We start from the raw sequence: 12,587 nt of genomic DNA, 5'->3' as shown, positions 1-12,587 counted from the left end.
AGAATTTGTGTACTTGGGCTCACTGGTGACTGCCGAAAATGACACCAGCAGAGAAATTCGGAGACGCATAGTGGCTGGAAATCGTGCGTACTTTGACTCCGCAAGACGCTCCGATCGAATAGAGTTCGCCGCCGTACCAAACTGACAATCTACAAAACGCTAATTAGACCGGTAGTCCTCTACGGACACGAGACCTGGACGATGCTCGTGGAGGACCAACGCGCACTTGGAGTTTTCGAAAGGAAAGTGCTGCGTACCATCTATGGTGGGGTGCAGATGGCGGACGGTACGTGGAGGAGGCGAATGAACCACGAATTGCATCAGCTGTTGGGAGAACCATCCATCGTTCACACCGCGAAAATCGGACGACTGCGATGGGCCGGGCACGTAGCCAGAATGTCGGACAGTAACCCGGTGAAAATGGTTCTCGACAACGATCCGACGGGCACAAGAAGGCGAGGTGCGCAGCGGGCAAGGTGGATCGATCAGGTGGAAGATGACTTGCGGACCCTCCGTAGACTGCGTGGTTGGCGACGTGTAGCCATGGACCGAGCCGAATGGAGAAGACTCTTACATACCGCACAGGCCACTTCGGCCTTAGTCTGAATAAATAATAATAATAATTCCTTCATGATCCCTGGAGGCTCCCATCGGTATTCTTGAAGGATTCCTGTCGAAATATCTAGAGATTCCCATCGGAGTCCCTGGAACATTCCAGTCAGGATCACTGAAGGATTCTCATCAGAATTCTTGGAAGGTTGTCGGCGGAATCCATGGAAAGTTGCACTTTTTTTTTTCATTTGAGATTGATAGAACATTTATGAAGTATGCAAATATATCCACTGCCTGACGCTAGTCGAGCGCAATTAAACATAGACTGTGAGTTGTTGCTCACACGTGCACACGTGCACGTGCTTGAGAAAAGAGAATAATGTGAATGAGTTTGATTGATCCGCAATTGCCTTAGGTGGTTGGACTGCATTTGTCACATTACCGCTGATAATTTGATGAGGTGTTAAAATGTTCGAGAATTTTTGAAAAGAGGGTCAATTTCGAGAAAAAATATAAAGGGGCTATAGCCAACGTTTCTAACGATAGCCTACCGGTCAGAGGATCAATTTCGCCTAGTGCATTACCTGCTCATGCATTGCGCATCTACTATCAGAATGTGCGCGGGCTCCGTACTAAGGTGGACTCTTTCTTTCTGGCTGCTAGTGAATGTGACTACGACGTAATTGTTCAGCTAACAGCACTAAGTCTCGCGGAGGAGGAGTTTTGATAGCAGTCTCAACACGCTGGAATAGCTACGTTGACTCTACATTGACAAGCATAGCACTGGAGCAGTTATGGATTAGAATTTCTACGACAGATCGATTGGTTAGCATAGGAGTATTATATCTACCTCCAGACCGGCGTAGCGACATAAATTGCATTCGGGATCACATGAACTCTTTAAGCTCTATTAGTTCCAACCTTGACTTCAATGACTTCGTCTTGCAACTAGGAGACTATAATCAACCGAACTTGGAATGGGTTGCATCGGAAGACGGGTTTATGCATGTGAACCCCCAATCTGTTTTGTCCACCAGTAGCTCCGCATTGGCCGATGGGTTTTCGTTTAATGGCTTGACTCAACTCAATGGAGTTTCTAACAGAAATGGTCGGTTTCTGGATCTCGTCCTCGCCAACGATGCAGCTAAATCTACTAGCACCGTTTCCGAAGCCATCGAACCCCTCATCTCCCTTGATGCTGAATATCCTGCTCTGGACATAGTCGTCAACCTTCCGGGCCTGTTTACGTTCGACGATGCTTCTGACGTTCACCAAATGTACGACTACCGCCGAGCTGATTATGATAGTATTTGTGATGCTATCTCATGTATTGACTGGTCACCCATCGAGCTTGACCTCTGTGTAGATGATGCTGTTAATTATTTCACTCACCAAATTCGTCGTATAATTGCGGAGCACGTGCCCTTGTGTCGTCCAAAGCCTAAGCCTCCCTGGTCAAACAGTCGTCTGCGTCGGCTAAAGCGAAGTAGGGCAAAAGCATTGCGACAGTACTGCAAGAATCGCACGCTGATTACGAAGCAGGAGTTCAACCGTTCCAGTACTGCATATCGTGTATACAATCGATTCCTTTATCGTCGTTACGTGCTTCGAACGCAAAAGTTTTTGGTCGTTTGTTAACTCCAAACGAAAGGAAGTAGGTCTGCCTTCGTGCTTGCATCTGGGAGAAGAAACCGCCAGTTCAGAGCTGGAAAAGTGTAACTTGTTCGTTCAACATTTCCTGAGTACCTTCAATGCCACCAGGGCCACCGCCGATCAAATAGCTGTTGCAAATCAGTTCACGCCGAGAAATGTTTTGGATTTACATGCGTTTATAATCGATGAGCAGACCGTTCTGTCAGCCATCAGAAAATTGAAAAGCTCGTACACTGCCGGCCCGGATGGTATTCCGTCTTCTGTGCTCAAGAATTGTTCGAATTCGCTGGCTACCCACTTAGCCAGGATTTTCACACTGTCGCTCCAGGAGGGAAAGTTTCCTGATGAATGGAAGATGTCGCACATGTTTCCCGTTTACAAAAAAGGCGACAAAAGGAATGTACAAAATTACCGAGGCATCACATCCTTATGTTCTTGCTCCAAGGTATTCGAAATAATCATGAACGACGTTTTATTCAGTGCCAGTAAAGCGTACATATCTACAGCACAGCACGGCTTCTATCCAAAGCGCTCTGTAGAAACGAATTTAATAGAGTTTGTTTCGCTTTGTGTTCGTACCATGGACTCCGGTGGCCAAGTTGATGCAGTTTATACGGATTTAAAAGCAGCGTTCGACCGCGTCGACCATGGAATATTGCTTGCAAAGTTAGAACAACTTGGAGTTAGTCATCATCTAGTGTGCTGGTTCAAATCATATCTGTCTAACCGTTTGCTTTCTGTGAAAATCGGTTCTTCACAGTCTGAATACTTCTCCAATACTTCTGGTGTACCACAAGGAAGTAATCTGGGACTTCTCTTGTTCACGCTGTTCATCAACGAACTCTCTCGACTGCTACCTCCTGGTTGTCGTTTGTTTTATGCAGATGATGTTAAAATGTTTATGATTATCAACAGCATCGAGGATTGTGAAGAACTGCAGTCGCGTGTGGATAGAATGGCGAACTGGTGCACTACTAATCTCCTGGCGCTCAGTATTCAAAAATGTAATGCTATTTCCTTTTACCGGAAACACAAGCCGATAGTTTTTGATTATTGTATCTCTGGTACTACCCTTGAGAGAGTGAATAAAATTAAGGATTTAGGAGTCACACTGGATCAAGACATGACATTCAAGCCGCACTATAACGACATCATCGCAAAAGCTAATAGGCAACTCGGATTCATTTTCAAACTATCTGAAGACTTCCGGGACCCTCAATGCCTAAAATCTCTGTACTGCTCTCTAGTTCGTTCTATCCTTGAATTTTGTGCTGTAGTTTGGAGCCCTTATCATAGCATATGGATCTCAAGGCTAGAAACCGTGCAGCGTAGATTCGTGCGTTATGCACTCCGGCACCTACCATGGAGGAATCCCGCTCATCTTCCCGCATATGAGGATCGATGTAGACTACTTGGTATTGACACTCTTCAAATGAGAAGGAATAGATCGCAGGTTGCCTTCGTGGCCAAAATCGCGACTGGTGAAATTGACTCTCCGGAACTTCTGATGAGATTAAATATTTATGCTCCGGAACGAACAATGCGTCAACGAGATTTCCTGCACCTTTCTCCACGTAATCGAATGTATGGCATGAATGAACCTTTCCGTGCTGCTGCGGCTGCTTTTAACAGCATTTATAGGCTATTTGATTTTAACTTACCATTGACCACCTTCTTAAGAAGATTGTAATCGTTTAATGTATACTTGTTTAAAATTTACTATATTCATTAAGACCACTAAATGTCAGATGAATCTATACAATAAACATAAACATAAACATAAACATAGCCCCCCCCCTAGGCATCGGAGGTAGTTACGCCAATGCATAGAATAATCCGATTTTGATAAAACCAGGACCACTTTACGCGGACACCTTCGGACATTCTGTCCCCATTCAAAACCTCAGATTGGCCCTTGACCACCAAAGATGTTCCGGGTTTTCCGAGGGTACGTGAAAAAAGCACTGTTATAATTAGAGAACGAATATCTAATCAGATACAAAATAATAAAGATTAGTGTACACTTTTTTTGCAGAATTGTAGATTTGTTCAAAGATTTATTTCGGATACCCGAAATGACTAGTGTGCGTAATCACAGAGATTTAAAAAATGTGAAAACCTTTTTCGACTATAACACCGCAACAGTGATGTACTGCAGTGCAGCTTTTTTGCTGTTCAACATAGATGATTGCCCACTTTCGAGATATTTTTCATCCAGAATGTAAATTAATTACAAAGTTGGATAACAAGTTTTCAAACATATTTTGCAGATATGTTAGATAAGTATGCATAGAAATAAGAAAAAACGTCACCACTTACTCGCGCCTATAGAAATGTTTGTACCGTGACCTGCCCTAATTCCGCACATCGCCTAATACCGTGGTTTTCATCAAAAATCAGAACCAGCAAACTTAAAAATTTTCGCCGAGATCTCAGCATTTTTTGTTTATTTTCCCGAGGTGGGCACCGCCGAGTTTCAGCAAACACGATTTTTACCGAGATCTCAGTAAAAGTGACGTTTCATTTGCCGAGATACGGTAAATATTTCGCCGAAAATCTGCCGAAGCTCAGTTCTGAAATTTACTGAGCTACAGCTGTGCCCGATTTTGCCGAGCTCGAGAAACAAAAACTTAGTGTGTGGCTATCATGGACATCGTATTATTTGGTGAAATGTTCAAACATATTATGTTTGAACATTTCACCAAATAATGTGATGTCCATGATAGCCAGGTTCTGATTTTTTATGAAAACCACGGTATTAGGCGATGCGCGGAATTAGAGCAGGTCACGGTACTGAGTTTTAAAATGGCATTGGTATTACAATTTCACGAGAGAATGGTTAATAATATTAACCTATCCATCTCTCCTTCTTCTTATTGGCATTACATCCTCCACTGGGATATTGCCGCCTTGCAGCTTAGTGTTCATCAAGCACTTCCACAGTTGTTAACTACCAGGTTTCGAAGCCAAATTACCATTTTTGCATTCGTATATCTTGCACAATGATACTTTTATGCCCTGGGAAGTAGAGAATAATTTCAACCCGAAAAATTCCTAGACCGGGCCGGAAATCGAACTCAGTCACCTTCAACATGATCTTGCTTCGTAACCGCGCATCTTACCGTACGACTAAGGAAGGCCCCACAACCTATCAACATATTATTATTAAAATTGATTCGAAAAGCGTGAAAAGAATGTGAGGTGTGCATATTTTTGATTGAAGTTGATCAAATTGTTTTCTTATTTGTTTCACGAAATTGTTCAAATAATATAGCTGAAAATATTTGAAGTTTTTTGCGATACACTTGAAGTCTCAGCGTAAGTTGCAAGTTATTCCACATGTAAGGTAACTTGCAACAAGCATGTTTTTGCCCCTTACTTCGGAAGTGTCTATAATTTCACTTTGTATGCGTTACTCAGGTGTGTTACGTATTAATCTATCAAGAAATCTCGTGAATACTTGAATAAAATGTATGGTATTTGAAACAAATTCACTTTGATATTGAAAATATAATTCTAACGAATGATATGATATGGAAATATGCCTATTTTTCTGATTTATTTCAAAGAAACTAATGATTTTAATTGAGGAACATATAGAAGCATGTACAAAAAAATCTTCTCAGAAAATCAAAAACGTAAAAATTGAAAGGGATTTCAAAAATTTCTTCAGTGGAAGCTAGAAAGCAAATGTGAGCATGTTTTAAGACACTATTTGACCACTTGTATGCATGTATGTGTGCGTATGTGTGCAAATTCAGAAATTTACTACCATATAAATCTCACTCATTTAGGTATTGAACAAGTTTAGTTTTACCAAATTAGCCATCCATAAGGCGAAATATATGTTATTATTGAACGCTATTGAGTTTCGCTCAGATCAATGACTGATTTAGTTAGTTCTGGATTAATTGATATCGAGGTCTCTGGATATTCCGAGTACAATATATGCAACCAGCGTTACGATAGTTACTAACCATGTCACAATAGCTATTCAATCCGACGAGCGCCTTATATTGTGCTTCCAGTTGAAAACCGAAGTGAGCTCTCGCGACGATTGAGTTTTTCCTTATTTTCTGATGTCGCAACTGCATCGCGACTAGTGCGCATCTATGCCACCGCCGTGCGCCATGATGCGCACTAGTCGCGACGTAGTTGCGACAAAAGGAAACGGGAGAAAACTCGATTGTCGCGAGAGCTCACTTCGGTTTTCAACTGGAAGTACAATAAATAGGCAGCATGAAGTACAGTGCGTTATCATTCGTTGAGTTGTCACTCAACCCACGACATCCGCCTTTGGGTAGGCAATTATTTTGTCACTTTCACGGTAAATCGCCGTGGGAAGCTGAGTAGTTTTATCTCGTTTTAAATACTGGAGTCTGGAAAAAATTTCCTAATAACTAAGGAAGGGTCAAAATCTCACTGTAGGTGGATTAATCTGGGTTTTTTGTTTCTGTGAATCAACCCAATCGCTATTTAGGTGAAGTCAAGTGCACGACGTATTCTACACGTCCTCATAAGGATGTGGAGTGGTGCATTCATCTTCTTCGGCTGCTACATTTAAGTACAAAGACTTTGAAAATAAAAAGTGTTGCAAGTAACCCCATTTGACGGTATCTGACCAACTGGGGTTATGCCCCTAGGCCAGGACTCTATAGTTACGTATATGCTCATTATAACTGATAAAAATAATATAACTTTGCTTACGATGTCCGTTCCGGCTAGCTGACTCAGCACTTTGATTTCCCAATAGTGATGCATCGTCTGCTGCAAAGGTTGCGTTCCCCGTATGACGGCCGTACCCTGACTGTATACGGGATGGAACACAATCTCCGTCCCGTTGGTGATCTTTGTGTCCGGATGGGCACAGCCGACGTCCCAGATCCAATCGAACCGTGTCGATGTATCTTCGCCACACCGGCAGCGTTCGATTTTCTTGGCCGTGTGTCGCGACCGTGTCACGGCGGGATATTCGCAGTTGCAGAACGGTACGGAGCGATTTTCGCTGCTGCTCAGTAGCATGTTGTATATCGTGCGATGGTTGTGAGACATGTTGCATCGGATGGTTCTGCAAGATATTTAGCAAAGTTTGTTGAACGTACATCAGATAGCTATTGAATTGTCGTAGTATAAAATTTACATAAAAATGTTGCATGATCCATTCATTATTTATTTCGGAGCAGCATTTATGTAGGTATCATGTTTACAAATACAATGCTGTTGCAAAGATACACACAAAGAAGCTGTAATATGAAATGTTTTCAAACAAGTCAATAAATAATACAATTTTTGAATGAAATTGTATATAAAACTACAGAAGGCTTGATAACCACTGCTGTTATCGTCACTATTCAGTATAATTAATTCACTTGTATACACGGACTTACCTCAATTCAACTTTAACAAATAAGCAAAACCTTCAGTTTTGTAAACACCGGTTTTAATATCCAATTATGCACATGTTCGCTCCATTTAGTGTACATCACCAGAATAGCTCTGCTTCCTGCGTTCAACAATAATGCTTCGAACTGAACTTTTGCGTGGTGTCATTTCAAAACAGAGCCCTGCTTGTGGGAAAACTCTCCGAAGATATGGTGATGGAAAAAAACTGCTACATATGTTTGATGGTTCGCTTTCAACACACCACTACTTGGGCGTTTATGCTTCTTCGGCATGGCTAGGTCGATGAATACAGAAAACTAAGAAGATTGATAAATGTGAATGAGGATCTAAACTAGAGGTAGTCGTTTTGAAATGCCTCGAATAGCAAAAGAAGGAAAGAAAAATCCCACCGATAAGTGTCCCGAAAGAGGCCCTGTTCGTACTTATGTGCTTTGTGAATTGGCGATGCAGCTAGATAAAATTAAATTTAATAACGTAAAAGTTTTTCAAGAGTTGCCATGGGGGGCAGTATGCTTTAGAAAATTTAAAATTCATTAACCCGTTTTGACTAAAATTCCGAACATGACTCATATTCCGAACACTCGCTTTTATATGGCCGTTTTGGCTTTATTCGTGCAATTCTTTCCTTAGAATCTAGAATTCGTTATTGCCATCTTGATCCTGAGTGGGGAAAATCGAAACGCCAGCGTTCGGATGATGAGTCAGTTGCTTGGGATTTGAGTCAAAATGGTAGCTTCTGCACGCATGGTTATTGATCAACTTTGTGTAACTTCCGAGCCCCTCCACCAAATTTGGAACGTATGTTCTCTGTCCAAAAAAGACGAGATTAGACTAGGTGGAAGGAAGGAGGAAAGGGAGGCGTATTGATGATAATGATGATGAGGGTCCCGCTACATAATAGCCTTCTAAAGGTTTCTGCTGGACGAATTATCTTCAAGATAAATAAAAATACTGGATCAGCCTTTTGGTGTGCATTTGCAGTCCTCGACCTCTAAAATCGACTGGTGACTGGCGTTGTAAGCATAACAGCATATGGAGACGCATGGTATACTATAGATTTGTGCAATGATTCGTCTTGTGACTAAACTTTTTATGCAAATTTCATCACATTGGTTTATTTAAATAAAGGGATAAGTGTGTAAGCAATTTTAAAGCAATTTGTAACCAGAACCTTTTAATTTTTTAAATTTTTTCAAATAATTTTAAAAACCTTTGAATGAATGATAACTGAATTTGAATCATGAACTTAATTACATGTTAGGAGAATTATATGATTTTGGTTAACATGTCGAATACTGCGAATCAAGAAATCATGAGAATCTTCTTCTAAGCGTCTTCGTCTTCTAAGCGATTTCCATAATTCTTTAACGTTTGTTTTTCATCTAGTTTCCTGTAAAGAAAATTATTTTGAGCTTTTTAGTGGAATGTCTTCACTTGTCATAAGACGAGTTTGTACAATCCCATTGAATTCCACCACTTAATTGTATCTTGACAGATACATATTTCGACCTCAACAGTAAGGCCGTCTTCAGTGTCTCGTACTTGACTTGAGTCGAGTCAAGTACGAGACACTGAAGACGGCCTTACTGTTGAGGTCGAAATACGTATTTGTCAAGATACAATTAAGTGATGGAATTCAATGGGATTGTACAAACTCGTCTTATGACAAGTGTAGTTTCCTGTAGTTTGCTATGGCCCAATTGAGTTCTACAAAGCCAGAATCACCAACACCGATATCGCTGTGTAGTAGTATGGGAAAAACTTTTTACAATTTTTTTGATGGGCCACCCTCTTATTCGGTTCTATTTGATGCCTTGATGCTCTGGACAAAATTTCAGCCAAATCGGTCAACGTTTGGGCGGTGCTAAACTTGTGGAAGTTTATATGCAAAAAGGTATGCAGAAACATTCAAAAACAGTGAATTGCAGTTGGACTTACGATGAAGAACTATGATACTCATTCAGATCTTGAAGAATTTAATACAGAATGTTATGCAGAAAATCGCGAGAAGATTAGAGTTTGCCCGGCTAAGTTTTTAGCATTTCTCTGAAGTAAGGTTTGAGCAAATTTCGTTTCTTTTACCTTTGAAAAGAAATAAATTCACCCCTACAACACTCCAGTAAAATGCTAATATCTTTGCCTAATAAACTCTAATCTTCTCGCGGTTTTCAGCATAACATTCTGTATTAAATTCTTCAAGATCTGAATGAGTATCATAGTTCTTGATCGTAAATTGTGCCGTCCAACTGCAAATCACAGTTTTTGGATGTTTCTGCATACATTTTTCCATATAAACTTCCAACGAGTTTAGCACCGCCCAAACGTTAAACGATTTGGCTGAAATTTTGTATAGAGCATCAGGGCATCAAATAGAACCGAATAAGAGGGCGGCACATCAAAAAATTTGAAAAGTGTTTTTTGAGCCACCCTACTGTGTAGGATGTAGAAAATAAAAGTGGGTGGTAATCCAGTTGCAGCAAAAACATCACAAACACTTCAAGAGGAGTACAGCGAAATCACGCAAACTTTTACTCTTTTGAAGAAGTCAATGTACCGAATGAACACAATGACGTTTACGCGGTGCGCTGTTTACTAAAAATGAACACTTGCATGAACTCGATGAATGAAAAAGTATTCATTCTTAGTAAACAGTGCACCGCTCAAACGTCAATGATGAACTCGGTGCATTGGATCATAGTTTGTTATACAGTCGACTCTCTACATCTCGATGTTCTGTATCTCGATATCTCTCCCTATGTCGATGGTTTCCTTGGTCCCTTCAATCTACATATATTTAGGCATTCTACATCTCGATAACCTCCCCATCTCGATATCTCTCTATCTCGATGTGATGTGATCATATTTTGTTCTGGATTCACTCTCCTTATATCGATATGTTCAATTTTTAGGCTACTAGACCATCTGTGGACAATAATAAACATATCAACAAGCGGAAATGACATTTGTTTTGTTGTTGTTTTTCATGGCAACGAGCTTTTTTTGGATCTAGTACCCATTTCAATTTTCCTTTCATTGCTCGATCTCTCCCTATCTCGATGATCCCTTCAATATCGAGATGTGGAGAGGCGACTGTATTTCTAATGATTTTCAGATTTATAAAGGAAAAAAATCAACCCAGCATGTGCATTAGGGTGGTTCAAAAAATCGATTTTGCTCCACAGTGCTCATCTAATTCTTTACCATGTTCTGAATGTCCTCTGAAAATTTGAGCTCATTTGGATTAAAACTGGTTTAGCATAAGCCGTTTCAAGTTTGCATGCAAATCAGTATGGGGAAATTTATTTTTTCATTATACTGCTAATGACGCTTCCCCATTAAGCGCAGGTTAAAAGAAAACCTACATAGCTAAAGGGAATACTCATCAGCTTTCACCCAACAAAAATCGCATGTTGATTAATCACCAAAATAAATTTCCCCATACTAATTTGCATGCAAACTTAAAACGGCTTGTGCTAAATCAATTTTAATCCAAAGAGCTCAAATTTTCAGAGGACACTCATAACATGGTAAAGAATCAGATGAGCACTGTGGAGCAAAATCGATTTGTTGAACCACCCTAATGTGCATGCTAGTCAAATTAGTTCGATGCAGATATTCTAGTCTCTCCAAATTGTTCTGGAGCTCAGATCAATTGTTCTACCCCTGGTATCAAACCGAAATCAACCCAACATGTCCATTGATTGAGAACAATTTCTTCAGATTTACAAACAAATAAAAGTCAATACAGACATAACTTTATAATCATTCCATGTCGAGCTATCGTGCGACCAACACATACGCCTCGGGCGTCGTACCACGTGCTATCGTCTAGTGCGTACTGCAGCAATCGTAAGCAGCTGTCGACGCAGCAGTAGAAAGCTAAGTGTTTGAAATTTCCCCTCGTTGTCTCCCTATTCTTTACCATCTTTATCGATAAGTTATTATAGTCTGTAGTTAGTTTTCGTTTCTTCCATCCCCCCTGTTAGATAAATAGTTATTTTTGCGTTATTTTTTTTACTCTCCCTGTGATAAGTGTTCTTTAAATAAGTGTGTGTGTGCCTCGCTGCAGCGGGACACTTGGTCTCCGCAATGCACGAAGGCGAAGGCGGTGGGGGTTCATCGAATTCCCTATCCAATGACCCTTTGTTGCATTCTGGTGTTTCATCCCAGAGTAGAATGGAAATAAACAACACTACCACCATAAGTCCAGTGAATAATGGTACTTCTCCGCCTCAAGGCCTACCTCCCGACTCTAGTGGGTTATATGTTGTTTTTTTTTCGACCCAAAGACAAACGCTTGAATATTAGTCAGATCAGCAGAGATCTGGAAAAGCGATTTTCGTCTGTCATGACCATTGACATGGTCGAGTGCAGTGAGCTCCGTGTCACGGTCAGTGATCGCAAACAGGCCAACGAGATTGCCACCTGTGAGCTTTTCACTCTCGAATAAAGAGTTTACTTACCGTCAGCAGCGTGCGAGATCGCGGGGGTGGTGACGGAGGGGAGTATTGGCCCTGACGAAAGCGAGAAAACAAAATGGGAGCCGACTGATGCTTTTTTATTTCACCCAGCAAGGGATATAGGAGGTCAATTTTGAAATGCTTAATAAAGCGTTAAAACACATTTTAGCCTAAAATTGTTCACTTTTTTGGGTTAGAAATTTAATTTACTTTCAAATAGGTAACACGAAAGTTGAATTATCTTGATAAAAAAAACATGTGTAGATGAGGAGCCTAACATGTAGTTTTTCAAATTTCTAACCATACGTATTTAAAAGTTTTCAACATATCACTGTTAATAACATTTTAAAAGCATTTTAAAATATACTTCCTATACTTCACCATGTTGAAAAACAGTGATTTCACGCACACGTCCGTCGCCGCTAGATGGCAACAGCGCGGCTGCGTCAAAGCGAATGACATGCGACGATTTGAAACAAGGTTTCGGTCGTTTCAAGAATGCTTCTTTGCCTCCTGTTG

At 40.7% G+C, this 12,587-nt stretch overlaps 1 protein-coding gene across 2 annotated transcripts in view; it reads right to left on the bottom strand.

Annotated features, from left to right (window-relative positions):
- The window catches only part of LOC134220499 (SPRY domain-containing SOCS box protein 3), a 28,328-nt gene that overhangs the window by 7,924 nt on the left and 7,817 nt on the right, over positions 1–12,587 (bottom strand). Inside the window, exons 1-2 of one of the 2 annotated variants that reach the window (XM_062699562.1) lie at positions 7,593–7,838; positions 6,913–7,273 (exon numbers count right to left, since the gene is read on the bottom strand). In XM_062699562.1, coding sequence (XP_062555546.1) covers positions 6,913–7,257 — 345 coding nt within the window. In that variant the 5' untranslated portion in view covers positions 7,258–7,273; positions 7,593–7,838. Of the gene's footprint in view, positions 1–6,912; positions 7,274–7,592; positions 7,839–12,587 lie in introns of those variants that run through there. The other variant, XM_062699563.1, reaches the window with a different exon arrangement.

Source organism: Armigeres subalbatus, chromosome 3, assembly GCF_024139115.2.
Source record: "Armigeres subalbatus isolate Guangzhou_Male chromosome 3, GZ_Asu_2, whole genome shotgun sequence".
Classification (NCBI taxonomy): domain Eukaryota; kingdom Metazoa; phylum Arthropoda; class Insecta; order Diptera; family Culicidae; genus Armigeres; species Armigeres subalbatus.
The sequence above is the reverse complement of the archived record's forward strand: the minus strand, read 5'-3'. Positions and strand labels throughout refer to the sequence as shown.